The sequence below is a fragment of the Vigna unguiculata genome, chromosome 8 (assembly GCF_037176805.1).
Source record: "Vigna unguiculata cultivar grain cowpea cultivar isolate G323 ecotype 2 chromosome 8, ASM3717680v1, whole genome shotgun sequence".
Lineage (NCBI taxonomy): Eukaryota > Viridiplantae > Streptophyta > Magnoliopsida > Fabales > Fabaceae > Vigna > Vigna unguiculata.
In genome coordinates this window covers 35,947,628-35,970,859 of record NC_140799.1, presented here as the reverse complement: position 1 = coordinate 35,970,859, position 23,232 = coordinate 35,947,628, and the positions used below count along the sequence as shown (strand labels likewise).

Below are 23,232 nucleotides of genomic sequence, written 5' to 3'. Positions count from 1 at the left end.
TCTATGTAAACATGTGTGCAAATTAAAAATCATCTTGTGTACGAGTTTTATAACAGTTTTTATAAAAATCAGCAATTTATTTTACATCATTGTAAAAAAAAGAAGTAAAGTTTAACCTCGAGATCCTCACCTAAACTATCAACATTATTCATTACATATGAATAAACTTAACATCTCTATGTAAAGAAAATAGATATGATAAAAGTAATTTAAGAGAAAATTGTGTAAATTAAATGGGAGAATTAGATTAATCTAATTTTTTCACTGAAAGGTATTTGTTTTTCTATCTGATTATCCAACGTAGGTGAATGTTTTGGTTGTCCACGCAGTCTCTTAAGACACGACTAATTACTGCAAAAAGCAAAAGAGAAGAAAGAGAAACACTAAACAAAGCGAAGACAGTGGTTGTTGTTGGATGAATTTAGGTTGGGCCACACCACGCGCAAGATGGTCCCCACCACCATCCATGAAAATGGCTGGTAGGTCTTACACATATGTGATGTGTTACTTTGCCCCACAACCATTGCTATTCATAAAACATACGCTCTTACCAACGGCATAAACTTCTACAATTCATTATTCAATATCATTTTCTAAACAAAATGTGTGCTGTTTTCTCCTTAATGTTTCATCCTTTTCATGTTTGCTATCATTGCCCTAATTAGGTTTCTTCAGTTTAGGCTCTCTACACACTCATTCAACTTTTAATTCAAATTATTAAGTTAAGATAAACAAATAGTTGGTTTGAGTATAAGCAAAGTCTTAAGTCTTGTAGTCATATTATAGACGGTAAAAAACATGGTTAGAAAGAAGGTAGTGATACACTAAAAGTTATAAGCAATATTTTTTCTCAGAAGTTATCTAAGAAAGATTATGTAAGCATTTTGTTGAGGATAATATACATAATACTCTCTGTAATGAGGAAAAAAAAACATCATATGGAATCGTGGGTAACTTGGGATTCTTCTATTGAAAATTTTAAAGTGAAGGGCAGAAATGATGGAACTAGGGTGCAACAGTGGTTGTCATGATAAAAAGGCTAAAATGAAAAGAAAAAGTGAGTTGAAAGGAGGGAAGGGATTGAATCAAATTGGGAGGCTGTGACAGTGATTTAAGGTCTTTTGTATGAATAAAGATTGGAAATAATGTAATGTGGGATCAGGGTCATGCCTCGCACAGCTTTTGCTTTTTAGGTCCGGGTTTTCTTTAGCTTTTGAAAAGTTCATTCCTGGATTTAAGATGCAAAGAGATTGTTAGTGAAATAATCAAATCATATCTCACCAACTGATGCCTTAATGAAATTAAAGAATGGTGAAGACAACTTTAGGCCACGTTTACTAGTCCGGAACCATGATTAGGATTATGTTAAAACCATGACATAGCAGAACAATACCTGTCCCACATGAACCCAGAGCAACTCATTCAGGGGGTGAGATGAATTAAGCTATTCTAAATAACGATAATTGCATAACATTCATAGAATGTGTAATCCTGTGGTCAACTTTCATGCTGTCTTTCAAGTAATAGTAAAAAGTATATCCTACTGGTGTTATTCATAATCTTTTCAGAAACTATTTTTTCTAGGTTGCAGAAATTTGTTGAAGAGATTCTCAAAAACCTGATATGATTGTTACCCTATTAGCCGAAGTGGCTGGTTATGATTTATCAGCAACGGTGGCAGTATGATCAACAATTTTCTTGGGAATTATGTTCAATATTCAGTAACATAATGAAAGGGGTGATACAAAACCCCAGTTTTTGACAGACATTTATTTCAAGAATGATTGTCCCAAGCATCAATCTAATGATGTTCAAATAATCAACATCAAGGGAAGAAATTGCTCTGCAATGCTTAAACAACCTTGGTACTGTTGTACTACTACAAACAAAACCCCACTATGCAGCGTTTAAGGTGCCTCCATCATAAATATCATGACAATGAACGGCCTAAACCCAGTGCTGTACTGTAGCAGATGAAAGAGCAACTGAGCAATGTGTAGAGTACGGAAACCTCCTTCATACAAACAAGTATAATCACAAATATGCATCTATGATCTATGAATATATGAGGAAAGCTCTGCATTTTATGATGCACATACCCAACACATTGCCATCTTGCACTAGCAATAGTTTTGTTTCCAGTGATTGCGAGGGTTAATCCTATACTAGTTAGTATATTTGGGAGGCAACTATGCTGTACAGTGCAGTGTTTCAATTATTTCTCATTTGTTATCTTCTTTATTATCAGATTCTCTGTTTCCTTTTTCTTCCATGGTGGTGTTTTCATCCATCATAAACCTCCAGCTATCACCTTCATCTATTTCCCATTGTTTTTTCAGTTCATAGATAGCTTTGGATGCTGCAGCAGCAATAGTTGGGTTGCTATCTTCTGCCAGTCTCTGCAATAGAAACCAAAGGAAAAAAATAAAAAATGAAGCCATATTGGGTGTGAAAAGTACTTGTTGCAATAAAATTATAATCACTTACCTGTAGGGCTCCCATCCCTGCATTTCCAAGAGTCCACATGGATGGTGCGGCTGCCAGTGCATTGGCTAAAGCTCGCCTAGAAAATGCACATGACACACATGCACATAGTCAAGAAAAAAGGCAACAGGAAAATGAAAATAAACAAGGAAAAGCATGATTAAGGCATTGATTAAGGTTGCATTCTTGCATTCTTTTTCTATGGTAGTTTTACTTTTGCAAGTGAATTTTATTACCGTATATATCTTTAGAAGTAGAGAGAATTCGCGAGAAGCTTTGCATCATATATTCATCTTTTTTTCATTACAATCTTATTTAAATCAAATATTGCATAACTCAATGTGAACGAAATTTTAGTTCAATATTTGAGAATGTTTGCAGCGCTAAGACAGAACGGTGAAAAGATGCTAAACATGAAGAATACAAAATCAATCATGAAGCCAACCAAATCATCACGGTGTATGGAACCACTAACAAAATAACCTTCCTATTAGTTATACATTGCCAAAAATTTCCAAGAAGAAAGAGAAAAAAAAGGAGTAGAAAGTGAAATGATTTTGTATCTTGATTAGTGAGATAGAAAGTTAAACATATATATATATATATATATCCTATAATTACAAAAGTTGTTTTTCCTTCCAATTTCAAAGGATTGAATATTTAGGTGGGTCCCACAACATTTTTCATCATTACCCTTTTAAGTACTACCAAACAATGGAAGAAAAGAAAAATTAGTTATTTCCCTCCCATCCCCCTTTTTATTTCTTCCACTTTCATGCCTTCCAAACATACCATAAAAACAAAGAATTTGACACAGAAAAACATGGCTTTTCACTTTTAAGCCTGCACATTAAAGAATTTAATCCATTCCTAGAAAGATTGTAATATCATGTTAAACATACCTAGTGCTGACATCAGGGGAACTAGAGCACTCTACCAACAAAGATACACTTTGTTTACCGTCCATTGCATCCAGATCTATAAGAGTTCTGATCAACAACTCAAGCTGCTCCCAGTACAAAAGAGTATGTAATTACTTAAATAATCATTAAGATCAGAGAAGCAATTTAATGGAGAATCAAACCTCTTCAGGATTAGTGTAATCTATTCCATCTGCTTCAGAAAGTGCTGATGCCATACTCCAGTATGCTTCCTGCACGCCTTAAAAATTTAGAATATGATTGATGTATGTGGACCACGTTACATATAAACAGAACTAGAACAAAATGGAAAAGACAAAGACCTGAAGAGCAGCAATCCTTTCTGTGGTCACATCCCCTGGAAAGGAATTTGTGGTTTTTCCATTCTTTTCAAGCATTATTCGACCTCTTACATTGTTTTCTGAAAGTGAGCCTTTATCTCTGCGAAGTGGACTACATGCCAACATCATATGAAACATTTTAGAGCTTATTATGCATATATAAGCAAGAATTCAATGTTTCTTGACTTACAAGTTATACATCTTGCTCACCATCCTGTCATGGATGTTTTTGATAAGCTGCAAAATTTACAAACAGTAGAAAGTAGAGTTATTCCTTCGGAGCATAAAAAAATGAGCATGATATTTAGAAATAAGCAAAGAATTAGAACGTTTATCAACTACTATAGCATATGCAGAATAATGCTTGCTAGCAGGGATCACAAACTCGTAATTTGGAAAAATTAAACACAAGAAAGTTCAACACAAAACATTTGGAGCATAAACTATCACCTCCAAGGCCATAAAGGCATCTTCCATTGCACGCTGCTTAGCACGGAAGTCCGCGAGACGTAAATCAGCCTGACAGTTCAAGAGTTATGTCAATAGAAGTCTAGTATTTCCTGGCTGTTCATACGTATTTTGTGTAATCAAACACTCTTGAATTTTAATGGTGTAAATTTGCAAAAGGATCCAGATATCCATACAATAGAAAGCAAACCAAACTGAGTTTCTATACTAAGCAGCTCTGCTATATTCAGTTAAAAAAGATAAAAGCATCATTTTATTTAGTATATGTTTTGAAGGGTTAAACTGAAACATATGGCATTACACATATATTATTGTGTGTGTATATAAATATTTTACATAGAATTGGGATCAGATGATAATGATATAAAATTTAAGATACACGCCCCAATCAATTCCTCTCACTTTGGCACCCCTTCCAATGTAAAGACTATGATTGAGATTAAAATTAATCCCATAAAAAATTCGGGAACACATCTCAATTACATTCAATGTTTTAAAATTACTCCAACAAAAACAACTCGAGCAAACTTTAAAACATTTGGGCCCTAAAATCTCCTCAAATATTGATTTTGGTCAATCCGACAAGAACTAACAGTAATTCCGTGTAGATAGTGCAAACATAAGTTAAAACAAAAATATGTTAGAGATCAAATGGTTTGATGTTCCTCTTTTCAAATAATTTTGAACTATAAGTTGAGAGCGTGGAAAAAGGCTATAGTTGCCCCAAGTTACTATAACTGCTATGGATGAACTTTATTTCTTAATACATTATGCACAGTATCAACATATTTTATTTTCACATTTATTTTATAGAAAAAGACCTTGTCTTACATTTATCATTTATGTCCACAAATGAATTTAGTTCTTTGTTAAATAAAAATACTAATGTCAACGGAAGAGAAAAACAGGTCCATGTTTAAGATATTTAGAAAAAATGTTTTCAACAATAATTCTAAATGATAACACAAATAATAGTGCAAGAAAAAACATTGACAATCACAAACCCAATACATGTTTCAAAAACAACAACAATGATAGTGCCAGGGAAACAATAACAATGGAGTATGCTACAATACATACACTGCATAGATCAAACAATGCCAAAATGTTCTGTCTTTTATCGGCACCAAAATGTTCTAATGAAAATCATGACAAATAATTTTATAAATCTTCCCTAAGCATACTTCAACCATTTTTTCCACAATAGATGCCATCTAATTTTCTCTTTAATGCCTTTACTCTTAATCTTATCTTATATAGTACAAACAAGATAATAGAAAAGAAAAATATCAAATTATGCAATTTTTACCATTAATGATTGTATACTACCAAACTGATCACAAATAGCATCTTATAGATGAAAACTAAGCGATTAAATGAACAAATTTACCTCTAAAGCCCCATCACTCCAATGCTCATCAGCAGCATTTTTCAATCTGGACTGAGCTTTATCCTTCAACAACTGAAGAGCAAATACTATAAATTAAAAAATAACTTTAACACATGTCTCTACTCTCATCTTCAACCAGCAAATTTAAAGATCTAGATGATACGGACAGTAGCAATACGACTAAGCCAGCTAGCTTTTTCCTTCACATCACGGTCAATTTTTTCAGTATCCTCTCTAGCACGAGCTGTGCATCAAATTAAAAGTAAATGTTAGTGGACCTCATAATGGGTCATTGTGAATATATTATATACAAAGTTGCATCTCTTGAACCTTCCACTTAAGAAAAGGAAATCATTGGAAGAGAAATTCATCACATATCCAGTGAAAGAAGAATTACAATAAGTAATCACCATTCACTATGATCGAATTATATACTTGAGCTACAGATGTTTGTTTGATAAACTGCCTATATCGTTTAACTTCTCTGTCCCTTCCTTTTTGTTGGAAAGAGGGGAAGGACAGGGAGGATATTGCTGTCCTTGTATATGAAATGCAATGACTTATAGTGCAGATATTTGGAAAATCATCATCATTAACTAAGAAAAATTGTTTCATTGCATGGAAAAAGTGAAATAAAAAATTAAAGTACAATAATACATTGTTTAGGTAGAGAGCTAACCATCCAGTTTGAGAAATTCGGTTCCAAGAAAAGCAACATCTTGGCGTGCACGAGCATCAAGCCTCATTATGCCTCTGACGAAACAAGTATTTAACAATTATTTTTTGCATCAAGACAAATTAATTTTTACTGTTATTTCTTGAATGAGAAATAGTTAATGATGCAAATTATACAACTACAGGAACCGACAATTACATCAGAGCCCATGGTTAAGTCTGCTAGATATTCCATTCCATGCTACAATTCCTCATGTCTTGATTACTAAAATTTCTAAACCAGATAAAAAAGTTATTTTTTTTAAGTAATTGAATGTATAGTGATGATTCATAAAAAGCGGAATCATGAGAAGTAGTGGAAGTAAATTTCCAATAAAAATCATATTTTTTGTATATGGCCAAAAATAGGTTAGTGGCAGTACCGTGAGAGAAACTTTGCATCGTTACAAACAAATCTACATGCATCAGCCAAGCCATGAACAACAAGAGTGTGATCATTTTTATCGTCTTTGGTATGTGGCCTGTACACATGAAATGATCTCTAATATGTAAATTGGAATCTCAGATATTTCATTGTGAGGGTATGAAAGATATCTTCTAGTTTGACATAAAATAAAATTGGCAACTGAAAGACAATAATAAAGGGGTACAGGTTCAGAATTAGGAAGCAGAAAAAATTTCAACAGATGTACCATCTTTATCTAATTTTCTTACCTAGTTAAATCAGTGATGTCATCATATGTTCTAATACATTCTTTCTCTTCAGTATTATTTGCTCCTGTTGATTTACATGAGATAGAAGATTTCTTGGAGATAAAACCAACTGGTTTTCCATTAATGAACCAAAACCAGTCACTGAATATGGTTGATCTCTGTGTGTGGAGACATCTATGGTTCAGATGTCCATGTTCCAGCCTATACCTTGAAAACTGTATTCTATTGATCCTTGTTGATGAGGAAAAATAATGTTTTTCATGTGATTTACAGAGAGCTGTTCTTTTAGTCAAAATAGGACTGCTTGAAACTTTGTTTGCAGCAAGTGCCATTGGAAAGATCAAGGGAAGAATGAGATAGGCGCGGCGTTCATTTCACTTGAAATATTTCAATTCTGTAACAAACATTGAAAGAAAGAAGTCAGAATTAACATAGAACTAGAGCATTTTACAATGAGTACTTATCTTACCAAAATTTTCACTCTGCCACAGGAATATCAAAAGAAAAAGGAAAATAGGTATGCTTTGTCTTCTAAAAAATGCAATTGAGGATTGATTTAAAAAAAGAAAAAATAATCAGAAGTCCATCAGCGTTAATCATGACTGGATCATCATCATCATCAAATCAAGGCTGGTATAAATGAAAGAGTTTCATTTCATACATACTTAAGAGTATGTTGGACAGGTTAAAGTATTGGTGAAGTCAATACCACCTTCTAGTGGATTATTTATAGAAATAACAGCTCAATAAAGAGTAATCAAAACTAAGCATGCCTTCTATGGTTATTCTAATTAATTCTGCCTATCCACATGTGGTAAGAGTTATTTCAAACACGACAATATCAGAATTTATGCAACAGTCTGCACCCTATACTCCAATAAACACATCTATTCGATAAAGTGCCACGGTCAAGTCTCAATTCCCATTAATCAATCGTCTTATTTCAAAGCAACATATTGATGGAGAGTTTTGGTTCTGATCACATATACTTGCAAATTTAAAGTACGAAAGAAAATTCAAATGTTTGAAATACACGGATCTAAACAATTGAATGAGCGCAATTTCTATTTTTTATATAATCATAAAACTCTTGAAGTCAGTTGATAACCAAAACCCTGCAGCAGATGAAAATGTTGTTCGTCCCTTTTTCAATATCCAGTAGTAAATATTGATACTCGAACAATATCACCACTATTTTGATTACAAAGACTTCAGGTTTAAAGTTCAAAACTACAGATGCAGATTATATCACTAATTTTCATAAATACAAATCCCACACTCTTCAATGAAATCAGCCCAAAATTGGCATGCCCAGCAACAATTTTCATCAACGCAAGAGAAACCTCAACACGTCAACATCGAAAAATCAGACAGATCACCAAAAAATAGGGAAATTTCCGACACCATCGTAGTCGCCCCCCTATGACGCCCTTGTTTTTCAAAACACAAAAAAGCACTTACTGTTGAACACATCCCCAAGAAGCAGGGTAAATGACGATACCCAATTGATAAAAATGGTAGAATGCGTGGAAAGGTAGTAACTTACTTGTGGGAGAAAGACAAAGGAGGAACAGGAAGGAAGAATTATAGTGGGTGAAGGTACAGCATGATGTTATATGTATGATATCAGAGTGAGTGATGGAGAGTGGGGAGTGAAGGAAAAGAGAAAAACCATAGAAAAAATGGAGGAGGAATGAGAACCACAAAGTGAGGGTGTGGTCCTTTAAACGCCAACAACGAAGTAACAGACAATAACTGAGAATGGTGTTATAGAGACCATAAGGGATGGAGCAAAGAGTGTTTGAGAGAGAAAGAGAAGAGTGAAATGAAGCTCCACGTCATTTCGGTTCAGACATGCTTCATAATTGCCCTGTTTCTTGGGACAACGACGCAACAACCCTATCCATCACATATCCACGGTCAAAAAGATGGTTTTACATAAGTATAATCTACTGCATTAACTATGTTTTTAAGTTAATTAATTTTCGGTAAAAATTAAAATTTTTTTTAATTTTAACCTAATTTAAATATATAAATTTAATTTTTTTAATTAAATTCTGTTATGTTTAATTGATGTTTTATATAATATTTAAATTAATATTAAAAATAAAAATATGTCAATCAAAGTAAATAATTTGATTAATATAATAAAATATGCTTGAAATTTATGAAATATACTTGATCATTAGATAAATTTAACTAAAATAACTAAATTCATATATTTCTAAATATGAATAATAAAATCAAAAATTTAAAAAATAACTAATTTTAAATTTTATTAAAAAACATATTTAATCCTGGTATATACTATTATATTAATATATCTATACTATTCCATATGAATTCAACTTTTTAGGTCCATATTTATTTTTTTAACTTTATAACCGTTTTTTGCTTAATTATTTTTTAAAATTAAATAAATAAGAATTAGTTATGTTTTTACTGAGTAAATATATAAAGAACTCTAAATTTTATTTATTAATCAATTTAATAAAATTAAATTATATTTAAAATTTATTTGTTACATTATTAAAGTTATTTAAAATCTATTTTAAGAAAGCTAATTATTTGTGAAGTCTATCAAACTACTTAAATTTATAATATATAAATGAATTTAAAATTTATAATTAATTATCTATTGAATCATCATATTGTTTAAAATTTATTAAATAAAGTTTGAATAAAAAGAGTAAATATTGAAATTCAATCAAATTTGAATGGGTCCTTATTTTTTATTTAGTCAGGTTTACATTGGTTGAATTTTTAACCCTGTAATAGTGTCTTTGGATATTAGTAAAAAATGAGTGAGGAAAGTCAAAACATTTTGGACCACTGTTTTTTTTTTTTTGTTCCCAACGTCCTTATCCAATAGCACAATAAGTAATTGTACTGCTTTACTAATTGCATAAAAAACAAGTTATTCTGTACCTACCACTAAAAAATTCTTTATCTTCAAATTTATAGATAACAATAATAAATTATTTTTTTATGATGTAATAAATTTATTTATTTTATTAATTTTATAATATAAAAAAATTATCTCAAAAAAGTTCTTTATGTCCTAATTTGTCATAATAATAACAACTAACTATTTTTTATGCAATATATTTTTCTATTCATATTTTTTTATGATACAAAAATCTTAGGTTTTAAAATTGAAGTCTAATTATAGTATAGATTATAGAATACATTAACTTGTTCTTCTATTTTTTTTTACAAGATCTTATGAAAAAATACTTTTATGTTTTGTTTCTTTATTTTTGATAGATGAAGTGTTAAGTTCAATATATTCTAATAAGTTTTTCGTCAATAAAGATTGATATAAACAAACATAACTATAAGTTATGTTTCACTAATTGAAAGAATAACAATTGATTGTCTTTTAAGTGTCTACACAATAATGTAAAGTTTAATATGAAAACATAACCAAATATATTTTTAGAATGTTTTTCGTATCCTCCTACATAATCATAATCTTTACTAGAAGGTAAATATTTTTTATTTCCTTTCTTATAATTCCAAACTTTAAATACCTTAATTTTTTTTTTTAACTTATAATAATTGAGTTGGGTTTGACTTATACCGAACAATAAACTCTCATAAAACATTACATTGAAGCTTGTAGTTGTAAAAATGCATCAAACTTCTAATAATTTGCTGTAAATAAGTGTCATTAATAACTGCACATCGATATCTTTGTTAATTTCAAAACTTAAAACAATTTACATATTTAATCTCCAAATATTTTAAACTTTTCCAAGATATCAATGACATTCTTTTACACATGTTCTGATTAACTTTAAAACTAAGGAAGAATCTCATTTTCCCAAGTTAGAAATGTTAAAAACTTGCATCCTAAATTTATAGGTTAAATATGTTTTTGGTCCCTTGATTTTTTAGTCTTTCTTCAAGAATTTCAATCAATTTAGTCATTTATCTTTCGAAATGTGTGAATTTAATCATTTTAACCAAATTTTGTTAAATTTATTTAATGTTTCAAACATGTTTGATAATAGTATTTGATTTAATATTAAAATAAAAATATGTCAAACAGTATAAACAACTTAAATACAATCTTGAAATACGTTTGAAACATTAAATAAATTTAACAAAATTTGATTAAGAAAACTAAATCTATATATCTCTAAATATGAAGAATTAAATTGGCTCAAAAATTTGAAACATGACTAATTTCAAATTTTACTGAGAATTAAAAAAAAAAAAACATATTTAACCCTGAATGTCTTACTATTAACCATCATGTCTTTATCATCACTGATATAAGTCAAATCATCAATATCATTTCTTCATTCCTAACATCAATACTCCCAACTTTTCTCTTCCTCAAACACTACATTCTTACTAGTTACAATCCTCTTTTTCATTTTCAATTTTTCATTGGAGATATTCTTAGAAGATTAAAATATATGTTAATGAATAATTAAAGTACTATAGTAAAGTATTGGTGACCTAATTAGGTGGCAAGCAAAATATTATTTTATTATTTTTAACTAGAAAAGCAACTTCATATTGCTACAAACTGTCACCAATCGTTTTCTCTTTTGTCAACCACTTCCTCTGAAAACGCCGTCCCCCTATTAATAAAAAAAATACCAACCAAGCAACAAAAATGGCAAATCTAGTTCCAGAAACAAGAAGGCCCTTTTTTTTATATGTACAATAAAAGCTTCGACTCTCAAATTTACTTCCAATAAAGTTTTAAAACAAAAGGTATGATTTATATAAATCAAATTTATGAATTTGAGATAAACATAAAAGATGGTATCAACATCTATTAGATCTATTAAAAAGAGTTACATATCGTATTATTATGTGTCAAATCTAGAATTAAAAAATATATACAAGTGAAAAACAATTCTTTTACAAAATTGATTTTTTACGATTGAATTTATTCTCGATCTTTATTTTAAAAATAATTAGTATATTATATTTTATGAGTTAAACAAAAGAAATGAAAAATCTAAGTCAATTATGATGATACTCATGCTAAAATTCTCATGATAAATTGTTCATTGTAATTACAAAAATAGAATAAATTAAAAAAAAAAAACGGAACTCATGTGTTTATGAACCTAAAATTTATTCATATAAAAAGAAGAAGCTAACATCATTGCCTTAAATATTGTAAGGCATGAGATGGTCAGAGAGCGTGCCACGTCAGTCTCTACTATCTTATCCAAAGATGTTTCCAGAGTTCACAGCGCTTTGTTTTATTTTTTTTTTCCAACAATGTCCCTTCTTAGAGTTTAGTGCTCAACCACTTTTTTAACAAAAGAAACTACAATTAAATTACCAAATAAATAAAATCAGAGACAAACTCTAACGTAACTAAAAAAGTTGAAATATTGTTTAAATAAAATATATAACTATGTAAATGTTACATCAGTAAATGACAAACTTCAAATAGAGACTTAGGTTTTTTTTAAGGGTAAATTCGAAAAATATCTGAGTGAATTTGGATGAATTTGATCGAATGAATTTTAGTTACTTTTTAAAATAATTTAAAGGTAAAATGAGTGAATTTAAAGATGAAGTTTATAAAATTTTGTAAGTGATATAATAAATAAATAAAATATTTTAATAAATTAAAATATATGATTACTATTTTACCCTCATAGTTAAAATTAACATAATATTATTATTATTATTATTATTATTAAATATTATTATTATTTAACATTATTATTATATTATATTATTATTACTATTATTTAATCATAATATTATTATTATATATATATATATATATATATATTAATATATATATATATATATATATATATATATATATATAAATAAGGGGAGAGAAACATATAGTTATATATTTAAGAGGTAACATAATTTATATTTGACTTGCATTAATTATCTAATCGATTATAAGGAACTAGTTTACTTAACTAATAAATTGTTTGGAAGCAAATATAAATTAGAATATTATGATACCTGAATTTAGGATTAGAAATATTGTGGTAAAAATTTAATTTAATCCTAAAAATCTTTTCATTTTAGTGAGATATGCATCAGCAAATTCTTTTATTTACTCACTAAAAAATATTTGAAAACAAACATTTAGTAATCCTGCGAATCCGCTCATCACAATCCGTATGTGCAATTAATCTACCCAAACTAATTTTATATTTCTCTTACACGTAATCCTTCTGAGTTTTATCCCGTGAGATGTTGAATGTCGTGGACGTGATTTCTCAATACTTAGTCTCGTCTATGGCAATCCTTCTGTTAATTGTGGGCTAAAATACATTTTTCTGATAGGTTATATGAAACTCTCTAACATTGTCGATAAAAAAAAAATTAAAGGAGTAGAGAAAGGTAAATTGGTCACAAATATGTTCAACAACAGCATGATCTTAGACGAATGATATTGGTTTTAAGTGAGTGACACGGTGTGATTAATAAAAAAAAAAAAAACTAGTACCAAAACCAGTAATAATCATAAAAAAATTAAACTCCAATGAGGCACTTCCTTTTATAATCATAGAATAAGATAAATTTATTTTATATTTTATTAATATATACATATTTGAGATATAAATTCTATAAGGAAATATTTAATAAAAGAATAATGCCTTCAAAGTACTATATGTAATTTTGATTATTTCAATATATATATATATCAATACCTATAGGTATAATTTTTTATTTTTGCATATATTTCATATGCATTCCTACTTACATTTATTTTTGTAAAGCTATAAAACACAATCATCAGATATAATTTATTTATAGAATGCCAACCTAATACCTGCGTTTAACTAGTTTATAATGAGTAAATTAACTTCCCAAAAAGTTGGCACGTTATGGCATTGGCGCTAAAAAAAATTTCAAGTATTTGGATAGCATATTTATGGAGTATAACGTAGCAATGTAATGTTTCAAGAATACCGTGAACTCCAGCGTAAAAATTGGCCTCAGCCTTGACAAGCCATTACCACAAACGTCAAAAAATGATCCAAATGATGTGCTACAGAGTGAACAAAACATTATTATGCTACATTATAATAAATGACACTAGAATTATCTTCCGACTGTTTCATCTAACACTTCAATGTAATTTAAGCTTATGCCCTAGTTGTGGGTCACAAGCGAACCCAAGATTTCCCCTGCCCACCCCTCCTTCTCCCTTTTCTATGCTACCTCGAATAAACAAGCATAAACAAAGCAAACGAGTCTAATCTTCGCCAAAAATGCAGGCAAATTAATGAAGTGGACAAAATGAATCGCAAACTCTCTATGATGTTTCACAGAACAAAGTTCAGGTTACGATAGATCTTTAGTACTTCGCTCATTATTTTCATTGATCATTTCGGGGGTTTCTTCACTTTTGAAAGTCCAACCAGCAAAATCAGTCTCTGAAAACAAAGAGGAAGGAATTGCTTTGTAGAATGCTAAGGGAACCTGCTTTACCCTCCGCGTCATCTGCAATGGTGCAATGTGACAAATATAAGACAACGAGCAATAGGCACATTCTCTTCTTTCTCTTACAATTCTCAAATAATACAAGCACGTCATGAGAAGCAAAGGAAAAATAGAGCAATTATTATATCACCTCTGCTCCAAGGATTGTTGCATATGAACCAGCACTAAAATCGCCGACATTAACTTCACTTGTTTTGGCCCTCACTGTCAAATCATTCCCAAGAGACAAAGAAAACCTAAGAGCACAGGCAAAGTACAAACATTTAAGGTTAGTATGTCAAGATCCAGATACGACAGTTGAAATAAAAGTGGCGAAAGAGGAAAAAAAAAATATTAATAAAGTAACAAGTTCAAAACACTTACCTTGAGACAGGAGGACAGTAGTGGTGAAGAATAGTGTCAATTTCCCAAAGAGAACTCCCTGCTCCAACAGATCTCATCAATAAAACCAGGAAATATCATGTAACTCTTACCAAGAAAGTAGTTGACTACTTGACTTCATTTCCTTAAATACTTACTAAACTAAGGGATTTAAGGCAGAATATCATGTGACCAGTGCAATTGATCCACCCTCACGATGCAAAAAACTCAGATCTATGGCTGTCCAGATTTATAAATTTAGACTAAAAAAAGAAAAAAAAAAAAAAAAATATATATATATATAGAAATTTATAAAGGTCATGAAGTTCCGACTAACCCAGAATTTTTCCTGGTAAACCAAATATAAAATTATGGCAATAGAATTTTTAAGTGAGAAACATTATCCTCTGCAGACAATTCAAACTTGACATACCTTTTCATTGGAGGGAAATGGAGGGAAGGTTTTGTTTAACTTTTCTTTGTTTGGTTCAATTTAATTAAGGGAGGCAAAAAGGCAAAAGGAGAGAAAAATATCTCTATCATTCTCCTCTAATATTGGAGGCTTTGGAGTAAAGGGGGTGAGATTTAAAATATTTTGCCCAATAACCCTATTTATGTTTTGTAATTCAAAATTAAAATTTTATTATAATGATATAAAATTTAATTTTTAAAACATCCCTCCGCTTCCTGTGAACCGAACAAGATATCTAATTAAAATCCCACTTCAACTCTCTCTCCTCTCCCCCCCTAATCAAACAAATCCATAAATACTACGTACACTCACGCTAATTGAAATCCGAATATATCATCAATCCAATGATACAGAAAATTTAATCTGTGATTCATGTTGTCATGCTTGCTTCTAGTATACAACTAAGAAACATTATGTGTTTTTGTCTAGTGCGTGTGATGCACAATACAATAAAACAATCACACAGTTTTCCAGCATAAGCAAGGTCTGACTTGGAGCGGAGAATAGACTGAAGTTAGATTGGAAAATAAATATCAAAGATACTTACTCATAGCAGCTGACTTCTTGGGATCAATTTCAGTACTGTTGAAATGGTCAATTCCTGGTTTCTGGCAGGGTACGGCACTAGTCTTAACACTCTCCGAGTTGACAGCTGTTCCTTCATCTGTTCTATGGTCACTTTTCCCTTCGTCAACACCATCTTCCTGCTCATATATCAGAAATTATGAATCAAATCAAAATAGAAACAAGGAAATATTTTTCAACACATTAACAGACATATCCTAACCATCTTCCAAGAGGAAGGAGATTTTGAAATTTTACATGAAAAACACACCCGAAGAAGAGTGTGATAAAAAATATGAAACTAAGGTTCCTAACTACTTTCTTGACATGTACAATTTTGCAAATTCCACTCTAAAGGTCTAGTCTTCTAGGGAAACCCAGTGCCGAATTATGACAGCTGAAGTAAAAGAAAACCCAAAACATTCATAGCCTCACGCAATTCCTCCCTTGACATATTAAAAGAAATCAGGCAGTACCATTTTTTATAAAGTCTCTCTTCGTTCATAATCCTCTACATTTCTCTTATAATGTCCCATATAAGACCAACTCCAGATTCAGTCACCTAGCCTTGTCAGACCATTCTTAACCAAGAATCCAGTGTCCTAGCTACCCGTAAAAGAAAAAGAATTGAGCAAACAAAAGGACAGTGGCAATCATCTACTCTATTTACAACCAATCTGGAAAAAAAAAAGTTCATCAAAATATATGGTTGTCCAAGCAAGCCAACCCAAAACTAATTTCATATGATCATGCGTTATAGGCCACGGCTAACACTTTTTTTTCCACATCTCAGCCATTGCATGATTAAGCTACAATCCAATCCACAAACATAACACGACAGTTGAACAACCTCATTGAATGCAATAATAACTTGAAACAAACAGAAAAGTCAGTCCAAAACATGACATATAGTCATATACTGCCTTTCAAATGAAGAAGCGGCGATATAATGAGTCCAACAGACTACGATTTCAAAATCCCTGCTCTACTCCGTTTCCCTAGCGCCCTAGTATTTTTCATGTGATCCTTAAAAACATCTCAAACCACTGTTTATAAAACTGAACAGGCTGGTTCAACTAGGAACAAGTTCAGTTAGACCAAAAAACTCATTCTACTCAACTAATGAAAACTGGTCCAAAGCCGGTTTGAATTAGTATTTTTAAAAATAAATGTTTTTTTTAATTTAAAAAAACATTTTAAAAATAAATAAAAACACATTTAATAAGGATAACACATACGAATAAATTATTTTACCAATTATTATTAATTTTTATTTTATAAAACATTATTTAGTCACTCGTTAATTTACATTTTTTTATATCTTCCTTTCTCTAAAATTTATATTATAGTAATTTGTGGTCTTTTTTTTTTGTTCTAGATGTAAATTTGTCATTGTCAATGGACACTACTGTATTTTGATCAAACATAAACCTAAGTATTGAGATATATTTTATTTGGTCTTTAATGTGTACTTTAAATGTTAAGAAACTATAAATTGTTTTATTTTAATTTAGTGTTAACAGCCATCAAGTCTTAAATAAGTGTCTCCAGCTGTTCAATGACCAATTTGTTTTTATCAACATGGTCTCTAACACTGAAGATGCAATCAAGAAACCGAAATTTAAAGCATTATACAACAAACTCAGATGAAAGTAAACTATATTTACCCGGTGCACCAAACAGTTGACTGAAGGATGTCTACGCAAAATATTGTGAATCAGAGCCGTAATAACTAATGCCCCTGAAGGAGGAACTGAAAGCAACAACCTACTCAGTTTCTTTGCAAATGAAGCAGCCAGGTAAGCTGGAAGAAGAGGTGACTTGAGGCAAGAATCAAGAAGCTGCAATTAGGAAGTTGCATACTGTTAGCAAACAGCTCATGCATATAATTTGCATAGGACAAAACCTTTTTAATCATTCACTTAATCTCTACAAATTTGGCTTGCCAACTCACTTAATTTCCATCATCCAGATTTGAAAGCTCAAAAAATTATAATTAAAATATAACATTTCATAGAATATTAATATCTCCTTCAAACATCTCAACAGAAAGCATCTTTTTATTCAAAATTCTACTGTCTATTTTTACCTGTCATAAGTAAAAATAATTAACAAAAAACTACCTGGAAAAACCTTGCTCGATGTTTTGCCATGAAGGTGGATGGAACTAAGAGGGCATATAGTTTTTCATAGAAATTTGGGTATTCCAAACCATACTGGGTCATTAGGACAAAAAGGCTGCTAAGAGCCATCACACTGACTACACCACCAACATCATATGACCTTGTTAAGAAATCACTGCACACAATAAAAAGTAACATGATGCCAGATTCAACATCTTGTTATCATAATAAATTGCTAAGTTAGTTGCACAATAGATGCTTACCATAAGATGATGGGATTAGACAGATGAGGAATAACAGCCTGGTGAAGATTAACAAGAACCTGCAAATAAAAGTTACGCACATATTAATGCTATTGAAAGGGTTAGAGACAAAAAAAAAAGTCACGGAAGAGAGTACTGCTCTAGTACCATGTTGGGGAAGGAGAAGTCGAAGAGGAATATAATGAATTTCGTATGTTGTGTACACATATTAGTATTCCTAGTTACAATGAAGAAGAAATACAATAATAATGAATAAAATCAATATCTAACACATCCTATCATACTCAAGACTGAATATCTAGTGTGAAATTTGCATGATTGGACATTTGTAGTTGGCACAGTATCATATCTGGATAGGCCTTAGTACCATATTAGAAATGTACTGGTCCCAACTCACTTCCAAACGCTAACTCAAAAGAGGAGGATAACACGAGTCTGATAAGAGTATTTTAGTAACATTCTTGGTCAATGTGAGACCTTTCAATACAACAGCCTCATGCCCCAGACTATACTTCTAAATTCAAAGAAGTGAAATTTAAAAGACTAAACTTTCACAACGAGAAACAAAATATGAAAATTACACAGGCTATGGTACCACATAAGAAAGGACTAGGCCTATCTCAAAAGCTAGCTCAAAGAAGAGTCTTATAAGGAGTATATATAACCGTGTTCCAAACCAACTTGGGACATACTAACCTCAACTAATCAAGATTACACCCAAATAACAGTATTCTATATGCTCCCAGTGCCCATCCCATATATGAAGTACAGAAGTAGTTTACCTTCGATGAACTTGAAGAACAGCGTTTTTAGTATTAGGATAACAAAGACAAGCTATTATCAACCTATCCATGATTACAATTTAATTGGGTAGCTCATTTAACATTACCCATGACATAAAGCTGATTTAATAATCTTATCGCAACCAAGGTGTTCATAACCACAAGAATATTTATGATCCTTAGATTAATAAAGGTTCTGAATGAAAAAAATAATGCCTCAAACTGAATTAATCTGTTCTCTTGCAGAAAACAGCAAAAATGTATGAACTGATGATTAAGGAGAGATAGAAAGTTGGTATCGTTACTATAAAGGCCATAATTTCTTCACAAATGACAAGATGTCCTCTTTCGTAACCTTCCTTCTTATTTATAGGCAACAAGCGTCATTTATTTGATCAACTAACCTAACATGTTGTAACTGCCCAACTAATGTGTAGCTATCAGACGTTTACTGTAATAAAATTGGAGAGTATTAGGAATAAGGAAACACAGTACATATAGAAACCATCTTAACGAACCACAACTCTATTGGTTAAAGAAACTTACTGGCATACCTATCAATAAAGTAAGGTCCCAGTTTTTAAATGGAAGGGAAACTAGAATTTTCAAGGCATGGCATATAAGTAAAAACGTTACCACGCCATTATATTTACAAATATTATGTTTCATTGCTGTTAAAACTTTAATGTTAATTGTAGGAATATAGGAGCCAAAGACTTTAAATCCATTTTGGTTCTCATTGCAAGATTATCAGGTAAACATGCGAAATCAAGGGATCCACACTTCTCAGTTCAACACAAAGATCCAGTTTTACAAACCAGTCCAGAATGGTTTCTTTTATAAAAAAAAAAAAAAAAAAAAAAAAGAACAAATCATCATTTTGCCCTAATCATTCATCTTGGCATGTGAAACACCATCCAAATGCAGCTCCCCTCCTTTTTGAAATTGTGTCCCCAGAAAATTATTGGAGAATGGAACAGAAAATGAAAATTAGAATTCTCTCCTAGGATTTCCCTTCAAAAAGGATCTCTCCTTTTACTAGCATAAACTATCAAATTCATAGAATGCCCCAATCAATACAATTTCCCCTGTTTATGACCAATCTCTTCTAACTAATCCAACTAACAGTTCTCCTTTTTTAACTCGTTATATATCTAAACAACGAAAGCATATGGAAAGTGAGAACTACTATCAGTATTTGTATGCTTAAGTACTGGTTGAGATTTAAAGAAAGTTTTTCACAGACACATATTTCAAACTTCTACTAGGATGATACAACCCATGTCACAATCCCACCATTTGTGTTTCTTCCCACTTGTTCCCCTACATTGAATCTCATGAAAGCCTTGAGATATCTTAAATATATAATTTTAACCATGTTTCAACTATATTCAAATTTCAAAAGCATAACTTTTACATTACCTCTTTGTAAACATCAAGTGGAAGTGGCAATCTAAGATATGCAATCCAAGCTTTTGTAAATTTTAACTTCATCTTCTTTGCAATTTTTGCTGCTGACAATACCTATAAGTGAAACATGACGAGTAAGAAACAGTAGACAAATAATGAAGAGTGCTTAAATGAGAAGGTTCTATGATATATAAAATCCTAAAAATAAAGATAACAAAACTACTAGGAAATTGGAGGATACGAGATGCTCAATAATGAAAAAAAGAAACAGAATGGGGAGTAAGATTTAACTTAGCAAAGAGTATGGAATAATAACTGACATTTTTGTTAGGCTTCTTGGACTTCAGCAGCTTATCATCAACACTCACATCTCCGGAATGCTGCTTTTGGTCACTTTCTATGGACAAAAAACCCAAATAAAAAATACAGGTACACTTTTATAGTTCCTTTTTCTAAAATAAAATAGCATTAACTACAGAGTATTAAAGGAGGAGGGGGCAAGAAGGCACTAAATATTGTGATACATAGCTTTTTAAAAAACAAAATGTCAAACAAGTAAATGAGAACTCACCTGAGCTGCTCCACATTTCCAAATCAGATGTATCATCTGAACCTTGGAGAGGGGGAACGTGTGATATAGTATAATACATGTTGCGGATGAAACATTCCGTGCTGAAAATGGTACATTTTCAACTTATCATCAGAACAAGTTATTTAAAATAAAGTATTCATCTCCTAGTTTCATAACTTGGACCTAAACTGCCTGGCAGAATTCAGATAATTACAACTTTTAACTTGAACTATAAAGCATCGAGTTGCAAAGCTAAATAAATTGCCTATAGGCTATAGCATGTTGTAAGCATGGTTTATGACCAAGGAAAAAGGAAAGAAAAAATCAATTTGCACTAATATTAGGCTACAAACAACAATGATCTACAAACATATAAGGAAGGAAATAAAAAACCATAGAAGTAGCTTCAAAGCAATGGTCATAGGTCTTACTAACTTTGAGCTCAATTGACTTTCATTGTTGCCATCTGCGCTTGCAATTTTGTCATCTGACAGGGATAAGCAAACAAATTATCCAATGGACTAATATTCAAATGGTGGGATATTGAAAATATAATACACAAGTCTCCTGTTTGCAATTTCATATGCTAAAATCTGGGCGACTAAGACAAAAGAAAGGCTAGAAAAGCACCTGAGTCATCTTTGCCTTCCAAAGTAGTAGCGAGCTTTTTTAGACTTATAAATGTAAAATAGCTGCACCAAGTAACTTGATATTTCAGCAAACAAACAAAACTCCATAACCAACCAAAGTTATTCACTAAACACTCGCGCAGGTTAAAATAACAAGAATATCGTGTCAGTGAATTAAGGACTAACAAATTCATCCCCATAACACAAGCTACATAAATCCAGCCTTCCATAACAGGGGCCAAGAGCGAAACAATATATTCCATAAACCATAATAATATAAAAGAACCATGCTAAAAAAAGTGAAATGAACGAATAGTTAGAGTAGACAAACAATGTTAGCATAACAACCATACCGGACATCAATATATTTGAAATACTTCGACTCCAGAAGATCCACACAAAACGTAGCGGGACTAGTGGAGCGAACCTGATAGCAACAGTCCAAAACCAACAAAATCAGATCGAAACAACAACATCAACAACAACAATAAAATTTATCAACAAAATTGGCATAACGTACAATGCTAAGGAGAAGTTTGTGGTACAAAGCAGAGTGGAAGGCGCCGCCATTGGCCACCTTCACGAACTCCATGAGCGTGTCTAGCACGAGTTCCTTGAGCGTCTCGTCGGACTGTGGCGAGGCAAGAATGTCGAGGAGTGACTTGAGGAACTCATCGAATTTGGAACGGAGCCAGGTGAGGTAGATGAACTCGGACTGGTCAGCGGCGGAGGGAGCAGCCGCGGAGGCAGCGACGGCGGAGGAGGAAGGGAGCTTGGGTAGAAGAGGGAGGAAGAAGGAGTGGAGAGAGAGGAGGGATTCGAGGACGTGGTGAGGAGGAGAAGAAGGGGAAAGGAATGTGAGGAGAAGAGGGAGGTTGTTGATGTGCGAGGCGGATGAGAGAAGCTGGTTCCCTAGGGTTTTCAACTCTGCGACGCCGTATCGTCCTTTCTTCTTCTTCCTTGGAGGATCCACGGACGCCATGGTTCGGCGCAGAAGAGGAAGCGCGGCAGCACAAGGTTTAGTATTACTACTATTCACTATTGAGGGTTTGGGTTTTAGACACAGGGAGTTAGTTACTTTAATTTAATTGAATTTGCGTTTTACTTTTGCTCTATACTAACCGTCCCACGGTGCTTTGGGTCAATAGGTTTTCTTTTCGGCCGATACCAGGTCCACTTCAACGGAGTAGGTCTGTGAACAAGTAAATGTGAAAAAATTAATCATCAATATCAATATATATATATATATATATATATATATGTGTGTACAAATCAATCAATAAATATAAAAATACATATATAAACACTTCAATAAGATTCACTTCTAATATATAGTTGATATTTACGTACCCAATATTTTTTTTTCTAAAGTTAGATATATAATAGAATAAATTATTTTATTTAAATTCCTTTTTAATTTTTACTATTTATATATCAATTGAGTTAAAACATATATCACGTAATTTATATTGTTAATAAATTAACTTATTTCTGTTACATATATCTATCTATAATACACATCTATAACTATATATAAAGGGGATTCCCTCTTTTGTGTCCACATTTCATAATTCCAATTTTACCCTTTACAATTTAATTATTTATTAAAAT

The 23,232-nt window shown here is 31.5% G+C and overlaps 2 protein-coding genes across 3 annotated transcripts; both read right to left on the bottom strand.

Annotated features, from left to right (window-relative positions):
* Nucleotides 1–1,727: 1,727 nt before the first annotated feature.
* On the bottom strand, nt 1,728–8,805 carry LOC114193333 (senescence-associated family protein). 2 transcript variants are annotated; one of them, XM_028083080.2, is made up of 13 exons: nt 8,539–8,805; nt 6,993–7,386; nt 6,701–6,799; nt 6,283–6,356; nt 5,771–5,847; nt 5,604–5,675; nt 4,196–4,264; nt 3,936–3,982; nt 3,728–3,857; nt 3,569–3,637; nt 3,387–3,490; nt 2,488–2,563; nt 1,728–2,399 (listed from the first exon to the last, which is right to left on the bottom strand). In XM_028083080.2, the coding sequence occupies exons 2-13, from the start codon at nt 7,322–7,324 to the stop codon at nt 2,223–2,225; spliced, it is 1,326 nt and encodes a 441-aa protein (XP_027938881.1). In that variant the 5' UTR covers nt 7,325–7,386; nt 8,539–8,805; the 3' UTR covers nt 1,728–2,222. The 2 variants fall into 2 exon arrangements, with proteins under 2 accessions (XP_027938881.1, XP_027938883.1); XM_028083082.2 differs by lacking the exon at nt 6,701–6,799.
* Nucleotides 8,806–14,000: 5,195 nt separating this feature from the next.
* Nucleotides 14,001–22,708, bottom strand: EMB2762 (CCAAT-binding factor). The gene is made up of 14 exons (XM_028085070.2): nt 22,142–22,708; nt 21,975–22,048; nt 21,623–21,684; nt 21,428–21,479; nt 20,993–21,093; nt 20,742–20,818; nt 20,434–20,535; nt 18,230–18,288; nt 17,967–18,141; nt 17,511–17,684; nt 15,827–15,983; nt 14,811–14,868; nt 14,578–14,683; nt 14,001–14,447 (listed from the first exon to the last, which is right to left on the bottom strand). Exons 1-14 carry the CDS (start codon nt 22,601–22,603, stop codon nt 14,289–14,291), a joined length of 1,818 nt encoding a protein of 605 aa, XP_027940871.1. The 5' UTR covers nt 22,604–22,708; the 3' UTR covers nt 14,001–14,288.
* Nucleotides 22,709–23,232: the final 524 nt, after the last annotated feature.